This window comes from Musca domestica, unplaced genomic scaffold (genome assembly GCF_030504385.1).
Source record: "Musca domestica strain aabys unplaced genomic scaffold, Musca_domestica.polishedcontigs.V.1.1 90, whole genome shotgun sequence".
In the NCBI taxonomy this organism is placed as follows: domain Eukaryota; kingdom Metazoa; phylum Arthropoda; class Insecta; order Diptera; family Muscidae; genus Musca; species Musca domestica.
Window position 1 is genome coordinate 34,809 of NW_026712436.1, and position 26,950 is coordinate 61,758.

The 26,950-nt window shown below is 36.3% G+C and overlaps 6 protein-coding genes across 6 annotated transcripts; 3 read left to right on the plus strand and 3 right to left on the minus strand.

Moving 5' to 3' along the window:
* The first annotated feature begins 375 nt into the window (after positions 1–375).
* LOC101894222 (glycine, alanine and asparagine-rich protein-like) lies at positions 376–12,464 on the plus strand. The gene is made up of 6 exons (XM_059131914.1): positions 376–475; positions 547–851; positions 1,376–1,409; positions 3,443–3,622; positions 8,184–8,366; positions 12,132–12,464. The coding sequence occupies exons 1-6, from the start codon at positions 464–466 to the stop codon at positions 12,441–12,443; spliced, it is 1,026 nt and encodes a 341-aa protein (XP_058987897.1). The 5' UTR covers positions 376–463; the 3' UTR covers positions 12,444–12,464.
* Positions 3,373–3,852, minus strand: LOC101893874 (cuticle protein 38-like). Its single transcript, XM_020037809.2, has 2 exons — positions 3,783–3,852; positions 3,373–3,712 (listed from the first exon to the last, which is right to left on the minus strand). The coding sequence occupies exons 1-2, from the start codon at positions 3,792–3,794 to the stop codon at positions 3,425–3,427; spliced, it is 300 nt and encodes a 99-aa protein (XP_019893368.2). The 5' UTR covers positions 3,795–3,852; the 3' UTR covers positions 3,373–3,424.
* Positions 8,111–8,607, minus strand: LOC101894049 (cuticle protein 38-like). Its single transcript, XM_005186428.4, has 2 exons — positions 8,547–8,607; positions 8,111–8,477 (listed from the first exon to the last, which is right to left on the minus strand). Exons 1-2 carry the CDS (start codon positions 8,556–8,558, stop codon positions 8,166–8,168), a joined length of 324 nt encoding a protein of 107 aa, XP_005186485.2. The 5' UTR covers positions 8,559–8,607; the 3' UTR covers positions 8,111–8,165.
* Positions 12,465–16,608: 4,144 nt separating the features above from the next.
* On the plus strand, positions 16,609–17,063 carry LOC101894393 (cuticle protein 38-like). The gene is made up of 2 exons (XM_059131941.1): positions 16,609–16,650; positions 16,721–17,063. Exons 1-2 carry the CDS (start codon positions 16,639–16,641, stop codon positions 17,030–17,032), a joined length of 324 nt encoding a protein of 107 aa, XP_058987924.1. The 5' UTR covers positions 16,609–16,638; the 3' UTR covers positions 17,033–17,063.
* Positions 17,064–19,088: 2,025 nt separating this feature from the next.
* Positions 19,089–19,573, minus strand: LOC101894561 (cuticle protein 38-like). Its single transcript, XM_005186431.4, has 2 exons — positions 19,562–19,573; positions 19,089–19,491 (listed from the first exon to the last, which is right to left on the minus strand). Exons 1-2 carry the CDS (start codon positions 19,571–19,573, stop codon positions 19,177–19,179), a joined length of 327 nt encoding a protein of 108 aa, XP_005186488.1. The 3' UTR covers positions 19,089–19,176.
* Positions 19,574–22,019: 2,446 nt separating this feature from the next.
* On the plus strand, positions 22,020–22,512 carry LOC101894720 (cuticle protein 38-like). The gene is made up of 2 exons (XM_005186432.4): positions 22,020–22,031; positions 22,100–22,512. Exons 1-2 carry the CDS (start codon positions 22,020–22,022, stop codon positions 22,409–22,411), a joined length of 324 nt encoding a protein of 107 aa, XP_005186489.1. The 3' UTR covers positions 22,412–22,512.
* Positions 22,513–26,950: the final 4,438 nt, after the last annotated feature.

Below are 26,950 nucleotides of genomic sequence, written 5' to 3' on the forward strand. Positions count from 1 at the left end.
TTTAAGTGTAACAAAGGTAATTTGTATTTTAAGATATTTCTTAACATATTTGATGTAGAGAATTCAGCATTTATTCAAAATTACAAACAAATATTTTGGTCGATGCATTTGTAGTCCAATGTCAATGAACTTTTTGTAGTAGGCCTAAAGATAGACATATTTTCTATTGTAATATGAATAGTTATACTCCATATAATTTGCTGAATCACGTCCCACTGACCCACTGCTGTCTAGTGTCACCATCATAAGAGACATAATGATAAAATTAAAAAAATTAGCACGACATGGCCATCGTTAAACGGTAGCTAAAATATGCAAACCCTTTAACGCATGCTTTTGGCATAGCCAATTGCTTTAGCAAGCTGGGAGCTTTAAATGTATAAAAGCCGTGGCTTATGGTTAATTAAGTATCAATTTTAAATTGTCCAACCAAACAAACAAACCAACCCAAACCCTAAACAAAATGTTCAAATTCGTAAGTTTATTGGCAAACTAATTAATTTTTTAAAAAAAAGTACTAATCTTTAAAATTCATCCTTATTTCAGATCGCTGTCTGCTTCTTCGCCCTCTTGGCTGTGGCTGTCGCTAAACCCGGTGTAGTTGCTCCCTTGGCTTACACCGCCCCAGTGGCCTACTCTGCTGCTCCTTTGGCTTATTCCGCTCCTTTGGCCTACACCGCCCCAGCTGCCGCTGTTGTTGGTAGTGCTGCCTATGTTGCCCCCTATGCCTCCAGCTACAATGCCCACACCGTTGCCCACTCAGCTGCCTTCCCCGCTGCCTATGCTGTAGCTCCCGCTGCAGTTGCTGCTCCAGTTGCCACCCCCTTCGCCGCTCCCCTTTTGTTGAAGAAGTAAATCAGAGATATTGGATTTGAATAAAATAATGGACAGTGTGAATAATTGAAAAAGAAAATGAAGCGTTTTATTAATTTTTGCAAGGATTTTTATACTCACTAAGATTTCCAAATTACAGATTATTTTCACTACGGCTAGATTTGAGACCAGAGCTTATTTTCACGCAATAATCTTTCAATAATAGTCTTCAAAATCTCTTTTAATGGCATGGACTTCATGCCAAAACATGTAAAAATATTAAATATTTTTGCGAGGTATTCTTCTACTCCTGCTAGACTAGATTCTAAGCAAAGTATCATCCGGTTGAAAATGTCGTGGGGACCCAACTACTACCAATTATTTACAGATTTTAAACGTGATTGCTCCACTTTCTAAATCACTTCTTATAATTTACAGCTGTATAATACAATTCAATTTAATTTCATTTCATAATCCAGACAAATAAAAATATTTCGTGGCCCGTAATAATTTTACACCCCGAAATTATTTGAACCAACATTTTGCTCTTTTTATTTCTGAGATGTGTTGACTACAATGATAACACACAGTGTGGTGTATACTGTGTTAAAGGGTACTATGTCCTTTTACATTTGTTTGTAGCATTCAGAAGGAAAGGATATTAACCCTAAGTTCCTTTTGATGATCTTCATAGAATCACATTCTTGGTTGATTTAAGCATCTACGTCCGCCTGTCCACGTATTTTTAAGCAATGTACAAGCCGAATTTATTTTTTCGATTTTGCATTCTTTATTTGTTTGGCTGAAGGACGAACCCGGTTGTAGAAAATGCATTTCAAACTAAGTTCTGTATTTTGAAAATATAATTTCTAAAATAAAAACAATTAGGCAAAGGATATAGTCGTGCGGGCCTGATCATGTGATACCCTACAACACTACAATATGTTAGAAGCTCCCTTACGTCCAAAACCATTTTGGAGGATTTCGCTTTTGAAATTATGCCCAGATATAACCCTTAGTATTTGACCAGGTACATTTGCCCATATTTACTAAAAAATGTGAAAAGACCGATAATACGAAATACTACAAAATCTATATTATTTATTGGCATCTTTTTATGCGATTTTTTTAGATTTTATACTTTTACTAGCTGAACCCTGTGCGTTTCGCTACCCCTTTTGATTTTATATGCATTCGAAATTTTATTTACGAATATATGTCGGATGGAAAAAATAAAACAAATTTAAAAAAAAAATATTGCACTACTTTAATGCGTTTATAAACAAAACCACTAGAAAAGCAGTAGCATGACATGCATACACGATGGGTTTGTCCTTTAGATTTATTTATTTCATAGCAAATATCAAGCGTGCAGAAAACTGCAATTTTTTGAAGTTGAGTGGCATTTCTATTGCAATTAGTGAATTCGAGGTAGCGACATACTTCCCCGTAATAAGCGTATTTCAAATTAATTGTTGTGTTGTTTTTAGTGTTAGCCTAAGGCGAAATTGCGTGTTTGGTGCATCATATACATGAAATTGGTTGAAAATATATATGGAAGCTATATTCAAATCTGAACCGATTTCAATTAAATTTGGGAAATCAATTTTTTAGATAAAATTCATCACACGTTTCAAATTTCTTTGAAATTTGGGTTACATAGCGTGTTTGGTGCATCAAATGCTTGAAATCGGCCGAATATATATATGGGAGCTATATCCAAATCGGAACCGATTTCAATATAATTTGGCAAATTTATTTTTGTTCCAAATTCCGTTACGCATTTCAAATTTGGTGATTGTATCTTTAACCGATCAATAGTTATGTGCATACTAAATCTAAATTTTTGGGAGGTACGTCCGATTCTGATGCTATATCTCCACTTCCAAGTGGAATTTCAAAAATGTATATAGCCTATGTTACTTTCAGGCGATGTTGCAGTATACATTCCAATTTTCAGAAAATCTGTTCAGCGGTTTTCGAGTCCATAAATTACAAACAAACAAACATACAAACATTTTCCTCTTATATAAATCTAAATATATATATATATATAAATCTAAATATATATATATATATATATTATTTCTGATTTCGTCGGGACAAAAAATATTCGCGGTCTAATGGAAAATTTACTTTATTTAACACAAATATTATGGTCTATTTCACCCACTAAACATCAAAATTGGAAGGTTTCTGCCCAGCCCCAAGCTCTAGCTCCATGCTAACTTCTGCTTGGATTGGTCTATAATTACGACCTGTATAGCGGCTGCAAAATCAGAACATTTTCCTGTATTTGGTCCATTCAACCCTAAATATTTTGCGATCATCTCCAAAAACAATAGGGTTCAATGCTGACCTTCTAACTTCACATCCTTCTAACTTCACCTCATTTCACGAGGATCGGTCCATAATTGCGACCTGCAGCATTATTAAAATTTAACATGAACATACGGACGGACATACAATGTGTTACAAAATGTTTGGCCCAATGAAACATATAATACCCCCAACATATAGTGTTGTAAGGTTTAATAAATAAATAAGAAGACGGAAATGTTCGTTTTTCAATTGCGGCTCATGTCATTTATTCAAATCCAATATCTCTGATTTACTTCTTCAACAAAAGGGGGGCGGCGAAGGGGGTGGCAACTGGAGCGGCATAAGCAGCAGGGAAGGCAGCAGAGTGAGCAACGGTATGGGCATTGTAGCTGGAGGCATAGGGGGCAACATAGGCAGCACTACCGACAACAGCGGCAGCTGGGGCGGTGTAGGCCAATGGAGCGGAGTAAGCCAAAGGAGCAGCAGAGTAAGTCAAAGGAGCGGTATAAGCCAAAGGAGCAACTACACCGGGTTTAGCGGCAGCCACAGCCAAGAGGGCGAAGAAGCAGACAGCGATCTAAAATGAGGCAAATTTATAGATATTAGTATCTCTGACAACCGTTTAATTTTGTTTTCAATTAACTTACGAATTTGAACATTTTGTTGAGGTTGGGGGTTGGTTTGTTTGTTTTGAATGACAATTTAAAATTGATACAAAATTACCAGAAATGCATGACTTTTATATATTTTCCATGTGCCTGAGTTAAGTCGGCACCACACTTTATTTGATATGCGAGAGGTGTTAGTTATACTTTGAATGTGAAGGGAATTTGAACTTTTGAGGGTTAAAATTATTCTTATTGTGGTAGTTTATGTTCTCTTGAACAGACTCAAGATCTTAAAAACTACGAAATGAAAAGTGAAAGTGAAGGCTAGCAGTATGTCTAGAATATAAGTATGTGATGCCACGGCATAAGCAAATCAAACCTTGAAGTTACAAACAAATGTAACTAGCAATTTAAAAGAGGTTTAAAATAGGAATTGCCTTATTCCTTTTCGAGGAGATTTAAAGATGTATCTAAAACCTTCAAAATTTGTCAAGTCGAGGATGTATCAAATATATTCCTACATTGGATATTGTGAACGAAATCCCAACATGCATAGAATCATGATGATCAAAAAGATTATGGAGGTCTTATTTACCATAGGAAGTTAATGTTTTAAAAAGTGTTAATGGCTACTATAACCTCTGTATACTTTGATATGGCCAAAACGTGCTTCATCGAGAAAACGTGTTTAGGCCCTATGTCCCTTTGAACCAAATCCTTTTCAGGACATTTCGAGTCGATCTGGAGTTGTCCGTCAGTCCGTCTGTCTACCTGTCTGGCGGGCTGGTGCACACGATAAATTTTGAAGGAAGTACAATTTAATATTATTGTCGAACTTAGATCGAGTTCAGAGACGGGTAATATCGGTCCACTCCTTCTGGTACTCCCCCACAAGAGGTCAAAAATTTCACAGAAACTAATTTAACGCATAAAACAAGAAAATATAACATTTCGTGCAAACATTGTAAATGTTTATAGTTTTATCATTCCTAGGTCAAGTGCGAAAATGGGTAATATTGGTCCTTTCCATTAAGTACCTCCCTTACTAAAGGCTACATTTTGAACAGGTATAGCTCTTATAAAATGTGAAACAAGAGTTTTATTGTTTTCAAATTTGGCACATCCTTATATTTCTACCAACAGAAGAACTGGAATAAAGGTGGAATATATAGGCCCACTCATTCTGGTACCTCCTACACAACGGGGCCAAATTTTAATAACCATGAAGTTCAAAAAACCTTCAATGGCACACAATTCTCTTTAAATTTCATATATCAAAATATTTCTCTCAAGACAATGGCTGGTGTAAAAATGGACAATATCGGTCCACTCCTTCTGGTCCTCCCTCGAAAGGACAACATTTTCAATGAAATTAGTTTACCTTATAGAACATGGCCAAATTTTGAGTAAACTTTGCAAATCCCAATATTTTTATCAGTGTTAGGTCAGGTAAGAAAATTAAATACATCGGCCCACTCCATAAAGTACCTCCTACACGAAGGGTCAACATTTAAGTAATAATTATAACTCGTATAACCCGGTTATCAAGGTATAATCTGGTATCAAGAATGGATAGAACTACTGCTTCTGGTACCTCCCCACAACAGGTTAACATTTTGAATAACCATGACGCTCATAAAGGCCGAAATGAGCATATTTTTAAATGTGGCACATCCTAATATTTCCACCAACACAAGTATGGAGATGGGATATATCCGCCTACTCCTTCTGGTATTTCCCCCACAAAGGGTCAACGTTTTAAAAATGTATAATTTTTATAAAATGCGAAATAAGAGTCAGATTATCTTTAAATTTAATACACCCTATTATTTTTATTAACAAAATATCTGTTGTGAAGATGAAATTTATCGGACCTCTCCTTCACGTAACTCCTCCACAACGGGTCACAATTAAAAAAAAATCTCTCATAAAATCTGAAATATGCATCTGATTATTTTAAAGCTTCGCACATTTAAATATATCTACCAACACAAGATCTGGTGTGAAGATGATAGATGTCTACCCATCCCTTCTGGTAGCTCTCATAACTTGCGTAGCAAGTCAGCGATTCTTTTCAAACTTGGTAAATATTTTTATCAAACAGGGATCTGATGTGCATAATAATCTATGGGTCCATTATTTGCGTTACCTTACCCACAAAACTCGAAAATTTTGATTATCATTTATTCGCATTAAAGTTGAATTAAATGTTCGAGTTCCTTATAATTTTTGCACATACCAATATATTTTATCAGTATTAGATTAAGTGGAAATCTTCGGTCTGCTATATATGGTATCTTATCCATGTTTCAACATTTTACAAAAATTATTACATATTTCATAAAATGTGAAGAAAGTTGTAGATATAGCCCAAATCTGGTATGTTGTAACATTTATATCCGACTTAGGTCAAATACGAAAACTACCACATAAATGAAAACCGTTATATGGGGACTATAAGAAGAAGTGACCTGCTAATTAAATTTTTTGTAGTACAGGGTTGTCATATTCGACGGACCTTTGGGCCCTTTGGCCCCATTCCAATCGACGAGGCTTGTCCGCAGGCAACATTCTTTGCGTCAATTGAATTTTGTACGGGAACAAATGCCAATCAATGCGAATAATCCGTTGTAAAGTGGACCGAGCCATGCCCAACTGCTGAGAACGGCGTTTTTGGGATGTTCTTGGGGACCTCTCAACACTGGCTCGTACGGCAGCGATATTCTCGGCCGATCGCCTTGGTCGACTTTTATATGGCCTCTTTAAATTAGAAAGAGCCTTACCAGTCGAAAATTTTTCGTATAAACGCTTAATGGTGTTCTTAGAAGGCTCACTTCTCACATTTTTTAATGTTTTAAAAGCACGTTGAGTTTTCACAATTGACATAATGTAAATTTTAACCATTTCAGGCGCTCGTGCGCCTGGCGCGTGGCGTGTGTTGGTTCATGGTAAAAATCTGCTTGGACTGACGCTTCAAACGCGGTATGTCATTAAGCAATGTGACATCTCTGTCAAAAGTTATGGCGTTGCCAGATGGGCCCGTCGAATATGGGCAACCCGGCTGTAGTACCAATTACGAGCTTTAAATACGAAATTTGTTACAATCCGCAAAAATCGTGAAAATACCGAGTATCGGGATATATCTTTATAAGGGGGTTATATGAAGACGTGGACCTGCATACGATTATTTTTGCCATCTGGTGTAGTACCCATCACAAACTTTAAATACCAAATTTGTTACAATTCCGGTGTCGCAAAAATCATGAAAATACCGGGTATCCGGAGGTATCGTCATATGGGGGTTATACGAAGACGTGGATCTGCAGCTTCCAATTAAGATCTTCCAATACAAAATCTGAAGCGATGCCAGTAAATAATGATGCAGAAATCATCAAAATATTGAAATTTGGGAGCTACCGTTATATGGGGGCTATACGAAGTCGTGGACCTGCATACAAAAATTTTTGTCATAGGCATTACTTCAAATATTAAATTTGAAATAAATTCCGGTAAATAATGTCGTTAAAATCATGAAAATACCGAATATCGGGAGGTACCGTTATATGGGGGACATACGAAAACGTGGTCCGACATGGCCCATTTAGAAACTTAACCTGCCTACTGGTAAACTGGCATGTATGCATAATTTTAGCCTTCTATCTCTATAACAACAAACGGACATCGTTAGATCGTCAGAATTTTACGGAGATTATGAATATTATTAAGAATATTTCGAGGAGTTACAAACGGAGTGACAAAGTCAATATACCCTCCATAAAATGGTGGGGGCTATAATAACGCAAGGCTTGTGGTATACATCTCTTAAATTATTAAAATATCGAATATCGCGTGTTACAGTTATATGGTAGCTATATTATCTGGCAGAGAAGAGGGTGTCTATTGTGAAATCCAAATACCGATCTATATATAATCCTGTTGAAAAATTTGACTAAAATCGGCAAAATACCGAATATTCTTATAGCTCCGATATAAAGGTTCCTATGGAGTAAATGACCTTTCTAATAGCCAATATTTTCTCTAGCGGAAAATGTCTGTATCAGTTCCTCTTTCCGATATTTGGTATTTTTTTGATATTATCCTTCCCAAATTTTGGTTAATAAACTGTTTTTAAAGGGGGAACCTGACATTTCATTTGTAATAAGCAATCTCTTGGTCGAACATTTTGTCCTTTCAGCTCATTTCCAATAAATTTTTCCGTCATTTTCGGAAAATTACCCGAAAACGAGTTTTGGACACCCAAAAATCGTATAAATATATTTTTCAGGAGACTTAAGGTTAAGCTTCAATCCGAATATAATATGCTACTTATAAACTTATAGCCTTCCTAATAAATACAACAAAACATATGTCTTTTAGTCCATAACTTGGACAGCCGATTTATTCAAATCCAATAACTCTGATTTACTTCTTCAACAAAAGGGGAGCGGCGAAGGGGGTGGCTACTGGAGCAGCAACAGCGGCGGCAGGGGCAACGGCATAGGCGGCAGGGAAAGCAGCAGAGTGAGCAACGGTGTGGGCATTGTAGCTGGAGGCATATGGGGCAACATAGGCAGCACTACCGACAACAGCGGCAGCTGGGGCGGTGTAGGCCAAAGGAGCGGAGTAAGCCAAAGGAGCAGCAGAGTAAGCCACTGGGGCAGTATAAGCCAAGGGAGCAACTACACCGGGTTTAGCGGCAACCACAGCCAAGAGGGCGAAGAAGCAGACAGCGATCTGAAATAATTACAATTTTTAGAGATCAGTAAATTCGAAAATCAAGAAATTAGTTTTGAAAATACTTACGAATTTGAACATTTTGTTAAGGTTTTGGGGGTGGTTTGTTTGGTTTGATTGACAATTTAAAATTGATACTTAGTTAGTAATACAATGTTGTTTTTATACACAAAATTATTATCGAAGTTTGTACTTTAACACATACATATACATACATTGAGTATTCAAAACATGTATCCAAAAAGGGGTACAATATCAATGTAAGTACAGAGTGGTGTGCGTCACAATGTGCTGTTATTTGGATTGTTATATATGATTTTTTAGTGTTACGTGATTGGACTGGTCCATGGGGGTATGATTCACAACTGAATTAATAGAATATAATGTTATACTTTAGAATTCACATGATAAAGAAATCATGACACTAAGGCAAGTTCAAGTTGTGCCAATACTTGATGTTTTACTTTAGATTTGTGAGTCCTCACAATAATCCTTGGAGGCCATATAAAATGCAAATTTTAAAATTAATGATAAGCTTAGATCCTTAAGCCTTGCTCATCATTTTCTTCTGTGTATATAGCAAGTTACATTGTAGGAGTCGGTTTTGCCGACAGATGTATACCCCCAGCCTTTAGTTGTGATTATTCTAACTGCTGGCCATTTATGGGAGGAGTTTTCGAAGCAGTAGGCCCATATTGTCCAATTGGTATCTGTCTTAGTCTGATAAAATTATTACAACGCACCATATTTGGACTATTTCGTCTACTTTCTATATTTTATATAGGATATTTGCAATTTTTTTGGAAAATGTGGAAATATGCGTGAGGAACCAGTAAAGAAAGTCCTAAGGTTGGGCGGGGCCGACTTTATGATACCCTACACCACTAACAATTAAATGTTTTTATGGGAGAATTCAATTAAACACGCCATGACTATAATTATAATTTAAAGTTCAAAGGACTAAATAAGCCGAAGCATTTGTATATTTTAAATTCGGACTTGTATTGCCCATTTGATGCTAAATTAAATTGAAATCAGATAAAGATATATATGGAAGCTATATCCAAATCTGAACCGTATTTTTGAGCTTTATTTGATATATATCCCTGAATATCGTTGTTATGGAGTGCATATTTTGGCTGTGGGTTACAAATACAACAAATCGGATGAACAATATATATGGGAGCTATAGCTATATCTGAACCGATCTTCACCACAATATATATGGGAGCTATAGCTATATCTGAACCGATTTCGATCAAATTTGGCATACTTATTTCCAGGCCTAATTTGGTTATATATGCAAAATTTCATACTATTCGGGCTGATATTACACGTTTGGTGTACAATAAAAGGCAAATCGGACGAAGATATATATGGGAGCTATATCTAAATTTTTACCGATTATAAATATTGGTACCAGAAGGGTTTCGCAGATATATATCATCTTCACAGCAAATCATGTGTCATCAAAAATTTTTGAATGTGTGAAATTTGAATAGAATTTCGCGTTTTGTTTTTCATAATGTTGAACCTTTGTGGGGGAAGTACCAGAAAGAGTGCACCTATATATCCCATTTTCACAGCAGATATTGTGATAGTATAAAGAATGGGATGTGTGAAATTTGAAGAGAAGCGACATGCATATTTTATAAGACGATCATAAAATTCAATTCAAGGTTATTAAAAACTTTGATCCTTTTCTGGGGGGAGATACCAGAAGGAGTCGTCCGATCTCTACCATCCTTATATCATATCTTGTGTTGATTAAAATATTGAGATGTGTCAAGTTTAAATGGAACCGGATGTTAATTTCGTGTTTTATGAGCTTAATGGATATTCGAAATTTTGACCCTTTGAGGGGGAGGTACTATAAGGAGTGGATATCATCATCTCACAGCATATCTTGTGTTAGTGTAAAGATTGAAATGTATGAAATTTGAAGAGAACCGGATGAATATTTCGGATTTTATAATCGTTTTGGTAATTCAAAACATTGACCCTTTGTGGGGGAGGTACACGAAGGAATGCTCCGATCTGTACCATCTTTAGAACAGACCTTGTGTTGATGGAAATATCGAGATGTGTCAAATCTGAATGGAATCGAATGTTAATTTCGCGTTTTAGGAGATTCGTGGATATTCGAAAATGTTGACCCTTTTGTGGGGAAATACTAGAAGGAGTGGACCGGTATATTCCATCTTCATAACAGACCTTGGGTTAATATAAACATTGTGATGTGTGTAATTTAAAGCCAAGCTGACACTTACATCACATTTTATAAGAGTTAAAATTATTCAAAATTTTGACCTTTTGTGGGACCAGGTACTTGATGGAGTGGACTGATATTGTTCATTTTCGCATCTGATATAGCAGTGATGCAAATATTAGGATTTGCACAGTTGGAGCAAAATCTGATTATCCTTTCTCTATCTTGGATTTTCCTTTCTCTTTCTGGGCAGAAAATATTTTTTTCTGAAAATTTTGATCTTTTGTGGTAGAGGTACTAGAAGGAGTGGACCGATACTGTCCATCTTCGAACTTGATCTAAGTTTGGCAAAAATATTACGATGCACCAAGTCTGGATCAAATCGGATACCTCTTTCGATAGTTATGGTGCGCATCAACCAGCCAGACAGACGGATGGACGGACATCGCTAGATCGACTCCAAATGATCTGAAACGGACTTGGTCCAAAGAGACATAGGGTCTAAAACCGTCTTGAACGTATCAAATGATATCTAGCCTATGGCTGAGGGTATAAAATTCGTCTTGGTTATTCGAAACATTGACCCTCTGTGGGGGGAGGTACCAGAAGGAGCTGACCGATATTGTCCATCTTCGAAATTGATCTAAGTTTGATAAAAATGTTACGAAGTACCAAGTCTATTCCATATGGTGGACATTATTGAAAAGTTAGTGAAAAAACGATTTATTTACCCGAAAAGAACATTCAATGATCGCAATAACCTGTTGTGAACTAGATCGGAACAGATTTTTTATGGAAATCATTAAATGTCAAATTGGTGTTCATTGGGTCTTCGAAAGTTTCGAGATACACCTTGGTGGTCTTCTCTACCCTTGGTAAAAATTTTTATTTTCTCTTCTAATCAATGAACGTCATTTAATTGAAAACGGCAACAATGAGGTTAAGCCTGAATATCATCTGAATAACATCTTTGTGACAATCTGTAAGTTTCCCAATATCTGATGTCCAACAAATAATTGGAATTTTTTTTCTATAACATAATTAATTTCTACAATCAAATAATAAAATAGCGGTTAAACATTCAAAATATAATTCCGGTCTGCTCATTACCTTTCTTAACAACACACACATTCAACTTATTGGCCAGCAGTAGGTAGCTGATTAAATTAAACCCGAATATGTTAGCATGTGTTAAGGTAACTGAATTGTGACCTTTACCACACACGTCTTGCATATCAAACAATGTTTGCACTTGAAAACGTCCGAGCTCAGTTTTGGTATAAAAGCTATGTCATTCTGCTGATTGGGTATCAATTTTAAATTGTCAATCAAAAACAACCAACCACCCCAAACCCTAACAAAATGTTCAAATTCGTAAGTTAATTGTAAATTGAAGGATATTATTTTCCATCATATTAATGTCTGTTTATTTATTTGTATTTTAGATCGCTGTCTGCTTCTTCGCCCTCTTGGCTGTGGCTGCTGCTAAACCCGGCGTAGTTGCTCCCTTGGCTTATACCGCTCCTGTGGCCTACTCTGCTGCTCCTTTGGCTTACTCCGCCCCATTGGCTTACACCGCCCCAGCTGCCGCTGTTGTTGGTAGTGCTGCCTATGTTGCCCCCTATGCTTCCAGCTACAATGCCCACACCGTTGCCCACTCTGCTGCCTTCCCCGCCGCCTATGCTGTTGCCCCTGCCGCCGCTGTTGCTGCTCCAGTAGCCACCCCCTTCGCCGCTCCCCTTTTGTTGAAGAAGTAAATCAGAGATATTGGATTTGAATAAAATGATAACCGAAATTATAAAATGAAATTGTTGCGTTGTTATATTTAAAATATTGAACATTACATGAGGGTATATTTGCAACAGTAAAGGACAAAAGTCGGAAAGGGCCCGTTACCCGCAACAAAAATACTTTTAGAAAACTGAAATACAATATCGAATAAAATGGACATCATATGTCATATTTGCATCAATTAGCTCAAATCAATTTGTTTCGGAATTTGATCATATGATCCTAAAATCAACCTATCTAAACGAACGAAGCATAATCGGAGAATAATTCACATCAAATTAGGCGAAAATTTGTGGAATTTGAACCAAAATCCCATATTTGAACTTATTATACCATCCATCAAACATAGTATGGAGGGTATATTAAGTTCGTCATTCCGTTTGTAACCCATCGCAATAACAATATTATACATAACAAATTGTATATTTTTTCTCTATCAGCGTAATATTTTAAGACGATTTAGCCCTATCCGTCCGTCTGTACATCTACTGTAATCACGCTAGAGTCAAAACGAATTAAGATAGGAAGCTAAAAATTTGCACAGATTAGTCTTTTGTTTAAAGGCGGGTCAAGTTCGAAGATGAGCTATATCTATCTACAATATTTTATGACCCCCATATAACGGTACCCCCGATATTCGGTATTTTAATGATTCTAACTAAATTTTTCAATGGAATTGTCTGAATTCCTGCACAAGGAGTTATTTGTGCGTAATTTACCCCCTGGAAGAGTATTGTGTATAAAGGTCCACGATATCGTATACTTCCCATATAACGGTACCTCCCGATATTCGGTATTTTGATGATTGTAACTAAATTTGTCAATGGAATTGTCTCAAAATCCTCACAAGAAGTTGATTCTAAGAAGTTTGCCGCCTGGAAGATATCGATATCGTATATCCCTCATTAAACGGTACATGTCTATATTCGGGAAAGCACACTAGGGGTCGCTTCTGAGTACTTCACCCTCTGGAAGATAATTGTCTATATAGGTCCACGATATCGTATATCTCCCATATAACGGTACCTTCTGATAACGGTACCTCTCGATATTCGGTATTTTGTTGATTTTTGCGACATTTTTGAACGGAATCGATTCAAATTTCGTATTTAAAGTTCGAAGCTCGAAATGAGAACTACAACCTACCAAAAAATTGTCTATGCAGGTCCAGGTCTTCATATAGACCGCATATAACGGTACCTCCCTTTATCCGGGATTTTGATGATATTAGCAACATTATTCCCCGGAATTATTTCAAATTTCGTATATGAAGTTCGGATTCCACACTAAATCTTATGACAAAAAATTACTTATCCAGGTCCAGGCCCTCGTATATCCCCATATAAGGCTTTTCATTTAGATGGTATTTTTCGAAGGATTTTGTTTTTTTTTAATTATTCAGGATTTTTTAAAATGGTAGAGGGTATTAAAAGTTCTGCTGCTTTTTTGTACTTGTTAAACTTGATGTGCCTTTATATATTTCTCAGCCAGATATCTGATGTGAATATGAAATTTATTGAACAATTCCTTCTGGTACCTCCCCACAAAAGTTCACATAAAGTTGGAAATAAGTGTTCGGTTTTTATTTAAATTTTGCACATACCAATATTTTTATCAGTATTAGGTGAAGTGGAATACGTCGGTTCACTACATATGGTGCCTCACACATATTTCGACATTTTCCAAAAATTGGCACATATCTCATATAAAATATAGATATAGGTGATATAGTCCAAATCTGGCACTATGTAATTTTTACATCAGTCTTAAGTTGAAAATACATAGAGCATGTGTTTTATTGACTTAAGATATTAGCTGGCTTCTTCGTAAAAGGCGCCGAAATTGAACTAAGTCAACCTAAACCTTTGCTCTTTTATGTAGGAGCCAGCCGATGACTTCAGCCAGTAACAAAAGCTTTCTACGTACTTTCACATTTCGGTCAGTTACGAAATGCACAATATTGGCTCAATCCTTCGGAATCTTCCCTATGAACAAACAAGGGTCGGGAAAACCGACTGATACTTTTTAGTTTGTTTTTTATACCCTACACCACAAGGTGGTCAGGGTATTATGTCTTTGTGCATTTGTTTGTAACAGGCAAAAGGAAACGAGATAGACCCATAGTTCCTTTTGATGATCTGCATAGAATCACATTCTCAGTCGATTTATGCATGTCCGTCTGTCCGTCCGTCCGTCTGTCCATGTATTTTTGTAAACAAATTACAGGTCGCATTTATTGCCCGATCCACATGAAATTTTGCACAGACCATTTGTCTGGCCCAAGGACGAACCCTATTGAAATTGGAGGTAATCGGTAAAAATTTAGACAAAGCTCCCATATATATCTTTGCCCGATTTACCTTTTATTGTGCACCAAACGTGTAATATCAGCCCGAATTGTATGGAATTTTGCATATACACCCAAATTAGGCCTGAAAATAAGTATGCCAAATTTGTGCGAAAACGGTTCAGATATAGCTATAGCTCTCATATGTATTGTTCATCCGATTTGTTATTTTTGCCCTCCGCAGCCGTAATATGAACTCTGCAACAACAATATTTGGGGAAATATATCAAATACAGCTCAGAAATACCTTTGCTAAATTGTATCGAGATCGGTTCAGATTTGGATATAGCTCCCACATATAATTTCGTCCGATTTACCTTTTATTGTGCCAAAAACGTCTAATATTTGTCCAAATGGGATGGAATTTGGCACATACGACCGAATTTAGTCTAGAAGGTAGTATGCCAAATTTGGTGCAGATTAGTTCAGATATAGTTATAGCTCCCATATATATTGTTCATCCGATTTGTTGTATTTGTAATCCACAGCCAAAATATGCACTCCGTAACAACGATATTCAGGGATATATATCAAATACAGCTCAGAAATATCTTTGCCAAATTTTATCGAGATCGGTTCAGATTTGGATATAGTTCCCATATATATTTTTATCCGATTTCAAATTAATTTCGCATGAAATGGGTAATACAAGTCCGAATTTAAAATATACAAATGCTTCGGCATATTTAGTCCTTTGAATGTTAAATTATAATTATAATCATAGGGTGTATGCTTGAATTCTCCCATAAAAACTTTTAATTATTAAGTGGAGCTCAACTAAATTAGCAAAGTGGTGTAGGGTATCATAAAATCGGCCCCGCCCGACTTTAGGACTTTCTTTACTGTTTTTTTTTTGTGCTTAAAATCCGAGTTTGCTATAAATTGTGTTTGTGTAGAATCTATTTATACCCTATTTGTGTATTTCTTTGTAGCATGGTGAGGGAAGCGAGATAGACCCATAATTTTGAGGATCTTCATAGAATCACTTTCTGAGTCGATTTATGCATGACAGTCCGTCTCTTCGTTCGTCCGTCCGTCTGTCCATGTATTCTTGTGAACAAAATGCAGGTCGCATTTATTATCCGATTGAGATGAAATTTTCCAAACAATATTTGTTTGGTCCAAGGACGAACCCTATTGAAATTGGCGATACTCGGATCAGATATAGATATAGCTCCCATATACCTTCAACCGATTTCGGGTTAATTGTGCACCAAATGGCCAATATAAGTCCAAATGACCTGAATTTTGGAACATCTCACCGAATTCATCCTAGAAAGAAGTACTAGAAATTTGGTGAAAATCGGTTCAGATATATCTATACTTTCCCAAGCGTACTTTTCAATATTTTTCCATTTTCGGTTACAATGTCTAGAGAGAATATCTAACCCAATAGTTTAATGTAACATAACCTCAATTGATGCATTTTCAAAAAAAAAAAAAAAAATGTTGATTAATAGTGGACCTGTGCAACCGCTCTATATTTCCGTTAATACAGACAATAATCCAGCCTATACATTCGACAAATAAAATCTGATTGACCATTACCTATCTCAAAACACTCACACACACACCCGCGCACACAAAAATAACATAACTTCGGTAGTTTAAATATTTGATGAAGTTTAATCATGCATACTTGCACATAAATCAAAACAAAAGTTAATCGCGTACGTGTTTTGTATATCCAATGATGTTTGAATTTGAAAACCCTAATGTTGGCTTAACATATAAAAAGTGAGGTGTTTGAGGGATTAAATATCAATTTTAATTTGTCAATCAAAACAAACAAACCACCCCAAAACCTCAACAAAATGTTCAAATTCGTAAGTTTATTGGAAACTAAATCAAATTGTGTTTTACGAGACTAATGTCTTTTAATTACCCTCATTTTAGATCGCTGTCTGCTTCTTCGCCCTCTTGGCTGTGGCTGCCGCTAAACCCGGTGTAGTTGCTCCCTTGGCTTATACCGCTCCTGTGGCCTACTCTGCTGCTCCTTTGGCATACTCCGCTCCTTTGGCCTACACCGCCCCAGCTGCCGCTGTTGTCGGTAGTGCTGCCTATGTTGCCCCCTATGCCTCCAGCTACAATGCCCACACCGTTGCCCACTCTGCTGCCTTCCCTGCCGCCTATGCTGTTGCCCCTGCCGCCGCTGTTGCTGCTCCTGTAGCCACCCCCTTCGCCGCTCCCCTTTTGTTGAAGAAGTAAATCAGAGATATTGAATTTGAATAAATGGACAAGCGAATAATTGAAAAAGTAATTTGAGTTTTGTTATTTTAAATTTTTAGTTACAAACATAATATTCGATGTAATCACACGGTCGGTCTGTGTTCATGTATTAATTTCTTATGGGCCAAACTCAATAGATTGGGCTCTTTTACCGATTATATATTTGAAGAAAACGTTCAGAGATCAAATATCAGTAGATCAATATTAGTCATCTGATCTTCTTCAAACTTTGCACTTCCAACTTTTCAGCCAATATATAGTTACGGAACATATTTTATGATAACCCGCTATATTTTTATTTTATTATGTTTTTGTGCATTTTTTTCGTAAAATAGAGAAGGAAGCGATATACCTATAGTTCTTTTGAATATCTTCTTAGAATCACTTTCTGAGTCGTCGTTTCGTCTGTCCATGTATTCTTGTGAACAAAATGCAGGTAGCATTTATTATGATTGAGAAGAAATTTTCCAAACAATATTTATTTGGCTCAAGGACGAACCCTATTTAAAGCGATGAGAGTTGGTTCAAAGTTAGATATAGCTATCATATATATCTTCAACCGATTTCGGGTTAATTGTGCACCAAATTGTCAATATCAGTCCACATAATCTGAATTTTGGAACATCTGACAAAATTCGGTGCAGAAGCAAGTACATCAAATTTAGAGAAAATCGATTCATCCGATTCGGAGATTTAGTCCCTTACACATCCCAGAAATACCTCTGCCCAATTGTATCAAGATCGGTTCAGTTTTGGATATAGCTCCCATGCACCAAATGTCCATAAGCAGTCCAAATGAACTGAATTGTGGCACAGTTTAGAAGCAAGTACATCAAATTTGGTGATCATTGGTGATCATCGGTTTAAGCTCCCATAAATATGTTTCATCCGATTTGGTCTTTAAGTCTCTCACATTTGTAATACACATTCGACAAAAATTGTATTTGGTACCAGATATCTTATAGAGCTCGGAAATAACTTTGCCAAATTTTATCGAGATTGGCTAAGATTTGGATATAGCTCCCATATATATCCTTAATCCGATTTCAGGTTTATTGTGCAAATAATGACTAATTTCAGCCCAAATAGAGTGAATTTCGGGACGTACGTTTCCATTTGGTGGAAATCGGCTCCGATACATATTTTTTTTTTAATATAATCTTTCTCGAGGTGATATCATGCACACAATGTTAGTTGGTATAACAGATAAAAATTTCTCCGTCAAATTTAGTGAAAATCAATTCAGAATAGGATATGCCTCCCATATATTAGTTCCCTGTGAAACAAAATTAAAACTGCTCTAAAGCCAAATGTTGATAGGTGGTATTATCTAAATTCTTTTGTTACGGGGGCTCAACTAAATATGCATAGTGGTGTAGGGTCGGCTCCGCCCGATTTTTAACTTTTCCTTACTGGTTTTCGAACTTGAACTGACTCAAGATAGAAGGCAACAAATACCAAATTTGAAAAAGTATCGTAAAAAAAGTGGTTGAAATAATCGAAATTATTGGGAGTCGCCGTTGCATGGAACTAATAATAATAAAGTAAGAAATTGGACAACATCGGTCAATGCATACCAAGGTCAAAAATATTTGATTAACAATTGCTCTCCTAAAGTGTTAGGATGAGACACATGGGTGATATCTTTCTGGTACCTTCCCACATAAACGTTCAACATTTTTGAAAGCCAAAAATGATGACGAGGTACACTCGAAAATCTAGATTAGGTGAAAAAACGGAAAATATAGTGGGTCTTTCTCTCAGAAGATTTTATCAATACTGCACGAAGCGCGAAGATGGAACGATTCGTCTACTCTTAAAATTTTACCAAGTGCGATATTGGGATATATTTAGGTCTACTTTCTCTGGAGGCTCCACCATAAATAGCAAAATTTTTCAAGGAAATCGTATGATGAGAGTACTAAATATTTTAAAAAGGCCTTCTTTACGAAAACCATGATTTCCATTAATTTTTTAAAAAAACTTCATGGTTGTTCTTCTATTCACACAGTATGGTAATTATGGCTTATGTCTCTTCCCCAAAGGTTTCAAATCAAAACAACATCATATGTCTTTCAATATCACATTTTCACTTCAATTTATTCAAATCCATCATCTCTGATTTACTTTTTCAACAAGACTGGAGCAGCAGCGAAGGTGGGGGCTACGGGAGCAGCAACAGCGGCGGCTGGGGCAACAGCATAGGCGGCAGGGAAGGCAGCAGAGTGGGCAACGGTGTGGGCATTGTAGCTGGAGGCATAGGGGGCAACATAGGCAGCACTACCGACAACAGCGGCAGCTGGGGCGGTGTAGGCCAAAGGAGCGGAATAAGCCAAAGGAGCAGCAGAGTAGGCCAAAGGAGCGGTATAAGCCAAGGGAGCAACTACACCGGGTTTAGCGGCGGCAACAGCCAAGAGGGCGAAGAAGCAGACAGCGATCTGAATAATGGATAATTTTGATACATTAGTATATAAGGAAATAGCTTGCTCTGGTTTCAAATAAACTTACGAATTTGAACATTTTGTTAAAGTTTGGGGGTGGTTGGTTTGTTTTGATTGACAATTTAAAATTGATAGTTAGTCAACGGTGAAGTGCTGCTTTTATACATAAAATGATTACGGCGCTTCTATTTGGGCATATTAATTGGGTATGCAAACAACATACGCTAAGGGTTAAACACCAGTTTTTCTCGTCATTATCTTGGTTATTTTGTTGTTACATTTTTGTATTGGGTTAGTGGGAAATCATGTACACTTACTTGTCTTATAGAATTCTCTCTGTGTTTGAAATAACCCACTGGGCCCATATTTATTGGTATTTCCTCAAGATAATAATAATAATGCATCCATCGGAAGATATTGTTATATTGGGGCTATATGAAACCTTCGACCGGTATGGCTCAGAATAATCCGAATTGAAAATTGAATGTAACAAATTAAAAATGTTTACTCAAATTACAAATAGAAAAATCAAGAAGAAAATCAGTGGATATGTTTGCACTTTAAGAGAGTTAAGATTTTTCGAAATTGTGACCTGTTGTGAGGAAGGTAGCAATAAGTTACTATATAAGTTCTAAATGAGATTTATATTTTTACTAGCAGAACCCGGAGCACTTCGCTTCTCCTTTTGATTTTTTATGCATTCAAAATTGTATGTACGAATATTTTGTGGGTAAGGAAAGGTGAAAAGTCAGACGGGGCCGACTATATGATGTCCTACACCAATATGTGTAATTAGTAGAGCTCCCGTAACAAAAAAGTTTGTGTCATATATTTATAAGGTATATATATTATATATCAATAAGAATAATATTAAAAAAGAAAGCAAAGGCTATAGTCGTTCGGGGCCCACCATGTGATACCCTACAACACTACAATATGTTAGAAGTCCCCTTATTTCCAAATCCATTTTGGAGTAGGTTTTTGACCAGAGGAATTTTCCTAATATTAGTTAGTTGTGGACCATTTTACAGCGAAATATAACTATTCTCAATAGGTAGAATGGTTTTTTTTTCATACAAAAGTAGTGGTCCATTCTATTCGCTCTCCTAAACTTTAACTTCAGATTTCGTGTCCTTTTGTTTCTATTTGTGACCTTTATAACAGCTGCAAAATCAGGAACATTTTTACTTCTTGGTCCATTTCAACCTCTAATTTTATTGCGGGCATCTTTAAAAACAATAGACTTTCTGAGCCTAACCCTACCCTCATGAAAATGTCTGTTATTTTTTAACACAAATTATGTCCGTCAAAATTCCGCGTCGATTCTGGCCCTAGACACATCTCCATGCAATATTTCGTGAGGATCGGGTCATAATTGCGAACAGTAGAGTGATTACAAATAAACATGGACAGACGGACGGACGGACATACATAGCCAGATCGACTCAGCTCGGCGAGATAGGAAGTTCCGTATATACTTTCCTATGTGGGAAACAACTATTTCGAGGTGTTACATAATTTTTGGCCCAATCAAACTTATAATACCCTCAACACATAGTGTTGTAGGATATAAAAATATTTCTTGGAGCAATAGAGTATACCGGACCGATTTCACCAAATGGTAAAATTCGGTTGAATATTTTCACCAAATTTGAAGTATTTTCTTCAAGACTGAATTGTTGGGAAATTTTCATCTCAATCGGGTAATAAATGCATCCTGCATATTGCTCACAAAAATACAAAATACAGACGGACGGACGGACTAACTGACATGCTTAAATCGACTCAAAAAGTGATTCTATGAAGATCCTCAAAAGTAACTATGGGTATATCTCGCCTGCTTCGCCAGTATTTGCAGTTCAGCCTATAACAGAATTATCTGTGCATTTGAATATTGAATATTGAATGGGTTATGACAAAAGTAGCCTATGCAGGTCCACGTCGTCGTATAGACCCTAATATAACGGCTAAATTCGGTATTTTTAAGATTTTAACAGAATTTTTAACGGATTTTATTTATTTATTTTTTTTTTTTTTGAAAATTGTCAATTGTTTCCAAACGATGGAGGGCCGAACTTACAGCTTTTTTACTTGTTTTTTTTTAGGACGGGTGAGGAAAATGTTTTTCAATTCTGAGATATTGGCTTCGAAGTGGGTAAATATGACTTGAATATGACTCCCTAACCTCTTTTGTTACATTTTGACGAATTTTTTCATGATGATCGGAGCAAACTGATTTTATTTAATTGCTAAATTCCGGGTTAGCCATTACCTACCTCACAGCACAGCGCACACACCAAATATCATTTCAACTTTAATAGCTGTTGATTTTTGACGAAGTTAAACCCTGTATGCTTGTAGGTGAATAAAGTATAACCTTTATGGCGTACGTGCATATCAAATCATGTTTGCATTTGAAAACCCCACAACAGAGATTAACTATAAATACCATGACTTTGGAGGGATTAGGTATCAATTTTAAATTGTCAATCAAAACAAACAAACCAACCCAAACCACTAACAAAATGTTCAAATTCGTAAGTTAACTTTAGAACGATTTTACCAATCGGCATTATATTAAATGTCCAATATTATTCAATTTTAGATCGCTGTCTGCTTCTTCGCCCTCTTGGCTGTTGCTGCCGCTAAACCCGGTGTAGTTGCTCCCTTGGCTTATACCGCACCTTTGGCTTATTCTGCTGCTCCTTTGGCTTACTCCGCCCCATTGGCCTATACCGCCCCAGCTGCCGCTGTTGTCGGTAGTGCTGCCTATGTTGCCCCCTATGCCTCCAGCTACAATGCCCACACCGTTGCTCACTCTGCTGCCTTCCCTGCCGCTTATGCTGTTGCCCCTGCTGCCGTTGCCGCCCCAGTAGCCACCACTTTCGCTGCTGCTCCAGTCTTGTTGAAAAAGTAAATCAGAGATAATGGATTTGAATAAATTGATAACTGAAGTGCTTTAATGAAAATTGCAATTTGTTTTATTTTGTCTAAGAAAATATGTATCTTAAATCTGCATTTTTGATGCAATGTATTTACTTGCGAATGTAAATATTTAAGGGACAATCCCTTTGCCATCATTTTGAGGATAGTGAGAAATTTGGCTTTTCGGTAAATATTCTTGATCAGTTCTAAATTCGAAAATTTTTTGGCTGTTAAAATCCGAGTAGAGCTAAAAATTCGCCATAACGATATTAAAATAATAAATCCTCTACAACTACAAACCATCGGGAGGGTGGAAGAATACAATTGGAAAACGGAAGACAACTATCAAAAGCCTGTATGATAGTGTATCAAACATTATGCCCTCCAATAGACGATTTTTATACCCTCAGCCATATGGTTTCATTTGAAACGACCAAGACCTGACTCATCGAAATAACGGCTTTGGACTAGGTCTTTTTGGACCTAATCCATTTCAGGACATTTGGAGTCGATCTCGCGATGTCGATGACTGGTGCGTACGATAACTCTCGAAGAGATTATCCGATTTAATCCAAACTTGGTACATCGTAATATTACTGTCAAACTAAGATCAAGTTCGGAGATGGGACATATCGGTCCACTCCTTTTGATACCTCCTGAGCCAAAATTTTTAATAATCATAACTGTTATAAAATGTAATATAAGGTTCCGATTGTCTTCAAATTACACACATCAAAATATTTATATATACTATGGAGGGTGTATTAACTTTGTCATTCCGTTTGTAACTCCTCGAAATACTCATGTCAGACCCAACAAAGTATATATATTCATGACCAGCGTAAAATTCTAAGTCGATTTAGCGACGTCCGTCTGTCTGTCTGTTGAAATCACGCTATCTTTCGAATGTTTATTTTTCCAGTAGGTAGGTTAAGTTCGTAAATGGGCCATGTAGGTCCACGTCTTCGTATAGCCCCCATATAACGGTACCTTCCGATATTCGGTATTTTAATGATTTTAGCGACATTATTCACGGGATTTGTTTCAAATTTGCTAGTTGAATTTAGTATTTGATACTACAGCCTAATACAGAAAATTGTCTGTGCAGGTCCACGTCTTCTTATAGCCCCCATATAACGGTTCCTCCTGATATTCGGTATTTTGATGATTTTAGCGACATTCTTCACCGGAATCTCTTCAAATTTGGTATTCGAAGTTCGAGAGGGATACTACAGCCTAAGACAGAAAATTGTCTGTGCAGGTCCACGTCTTCATATAGCCCCCATATAACGGTTCCTCCCGATATTCGGTATTTTGATGATTTTAGCGACATTCTTCACCGGAATCGTTTCAAATTTGGTATTCGAAGTTCGAGAGGGATACTACAGCCTATGACAGAAAATTACCAGATCCACGTCTTCGTATAGTCCCATATAAAGGTACCTCTCAATATTCGGTATTTTGATGATTTGATCGTCATTGTTCACCGGAATTGTTTCAAATTACGTATTTAGAACAAAGACCTAAAATGGTAAAGACTGAATTTTGGTTTCAAAGTTCTATTCCAAGGGCCTTTCCGAAAATTTGCACATTGCCTTAGCGGTTTAAATCAGTTAACATTGGTATCTATGTTGTTATGATATCGTAACAACAGAGGTATTTTCACAGGGTTACCATATTTAGACTCTGTTTTGTCCTATCTTTACACTTCTATGTCTTTGTTTAGAATTTGTAATGGGATCTACAGTCGGTGACAGAAAATTGTCTATGTAGGTCCAGGTCCCACATATCAGTACCTGCCTATATTCGGTATTTTGACGAGTTTAGGTACAATACACACCGAAATTGTTTGAAATGTCGTATTTGAACTTCGTAATGGATGCTACAGCCTAAGATAGAAAATTGTCTATGCTGTCTTCGTAACGGTACATACCTATATACGATATTTTGATGATTTTAGCTACATTATTCGCCGTTTATTTCAAGTTTCGAATTTGAATATGGTAATGGCTTATGACAAACAATGCCTATGTAGGTCCACGTCGTATAGACCCCAATACAACGGATATATTCGGTATTTTTAAAATTTTAATAGAATTTTTTAAGGATTTTATTTTTTTTTTTTTAATTTCCAAATTCGTTCCAAATGGTGGAGGGTATTCAAAGTTCAGCCCGGCCGAACTTACTGTTTTTTAACTTGTTATTAAATAAGTTGTGAAGATGGATTATATTGATTCACTCTTTGTGGTACCTCCCCCACAAAGGGTCAACATTTTGAATATCCATAAAGCTCATAAAACACGAAGTTAAAATCCGATTTCATTCAGATTTGGATAGAAATGTGAATATTTCTATCGACACATGATTTTTTATAAAGATGGTAGAGATCGGACCATTCCTTCTTGTACCTCCCCACAAATGTTTAAAGTTCTTGAAAAAATAAAACGCTCAAAGAAAGCGTGATAAGCATCCAACTCTCTCAAATTTTACACATTTTAATATTTTTGCTAAAGAAATGTCTATTGTGAAGATAATATACATATATCTGCGAACCTCTTCTGGTACCTCACCCACAAAGGGTCACAATTTTAAGTTATTTTATCTGTCATAACTTGCGAAACAAGTCAGCTTTTCTGTACTTCCTATATCTAAAAATTTCCCTCAACGAGAAATCTGAGATGAATATCAAATTTATGATTTCGCATAAAATTGGATATAAATGTTCGGACTCTTTCAAATTTTGCCCATACCAATATCTTTATCTGTATTAGAACTATGAAAATGAAATACTTCGGTCCGCTATACGTGTTACCTCACGCATATTTCACATTTTCCAAAAATGTCCACATATCTCATATAAAGTATAGGAGGTAGTCGAAATACGTAGTCGAAATACCACAAGGTGGTCAGGGTATTATGTCTTTGTGCATTTGTTTGTAACAGGCAAAAGGAAACGAGATAGAGCCATAGTTCCTTTGGATGATCTGCATAGAATCACATTCTAAGTCGATTTATGCATATTTGTCCGTCCGTCTGTCCATGTATTTTTGTAAACAATGTACAGTTCGCATTTATTGCCCTATCCAGATGAAATTTTGCACAAATCATTTGTTTGGCCCAAGGACGAACCCTATTGAAATTTGAGATAATCGTTAAAAATTTAGATATAGCTCCCAAATATATCTTCGTCCGATTTGCCTTTTATTGTGCCCCAAACGTGTAATATCAGTCCGAAGAGTATGGAATTTTGCATGTACGACCAGATTGGACCTGAAAATAAGTATGCCAAATTTGATCGAAATCGGTTCAGATATAGCTATAGCTCCCATATATATTGTTCATCCGATTTGTTATTTTTGTCCTCCGCAGCCGTAATATGCACTCTGTAACAACGCTTTTCAGGGAAATATATCAAATACAGCTCAGAAATACATTTGCTAAATTTTATCGAGATCGGTTCAGATTTCGATATAGCTCCCATATATAACTTCGTTCGATTTACCTTTGATTGTGCACCAAACGTCTAATATGTGCCAAATTGGATGAAATTTGGTACGACCGAATTGAGTCTAGAAGCTAGTATGTCAAATTTTGTGAAGGTCGGTTCAGATATAGCTATAGCTCCCACATATACTGTTCATCCGATTTGTCATATTTGTTACCCACATCCGTAATATGCACTCCGTAACAACGATATTCAGGGAATATATCTAATACAGCTCAGAAATATATATCTTCATCTGATTTCAAATTAATTTTCCACCAAATGGGCAATACAAGTCCGAATTTAAAATTTACAAATGCTTCGGCATATTTAGTCCTTTGAACTTAAATTATATATATATTCATAGCTTGTGTGATTGAAAAAACTTTTAATTGTTATGCGCAGCTCTACTAAATTAGCAAAGTGGTGTAGGGTATCATAAAGTCGCCCCCACCCGACTTTAAGACTTTCTTTACTGTTTTTTTTTTATCAGTTTTAGGTCAGATACGAATTGGTCAATATTGGATAACTGCTTCGGAACCTCCCCCATAAAGGGTTAACAGGCTGAGGGTGCAAATCTGTCGGCAAAACCTATTGATACTATTTTACTTGTTTTTTTAAACTTTTTATATAATTCTCTTGAAAATCCAAAATTGACGCTTTACATAAAATTTCAGAATTTTAGTTCTAATCCTTCGCCTTTAGTACTTTTTAGTAGATTTTTGTCGTTTTTTGATAGATTTTTGAGCTATTTTACATTTATCTTTCTTAACTCGCAAATTCTAAAAAAAGTCGGAACATGCCGATTATGAAAATACAGGTTTCGTTGCCTCTGCGATTTTATCTTATCAATATCATTCGAAATACCAATTAATTTACTTGTAAATATTTATAACGTTTTCATATCAAATTGCAACGTGTGACAGACAGTACGCCATCGTTGATGGCAAATATAATGCAAGGTCATGGCCAGTGAATTCCCCGTTGATGGATAAGCGTAAAGATTGACTGGGCTAACGAATTGTTTTTTTTTTCGTTTACATTGTT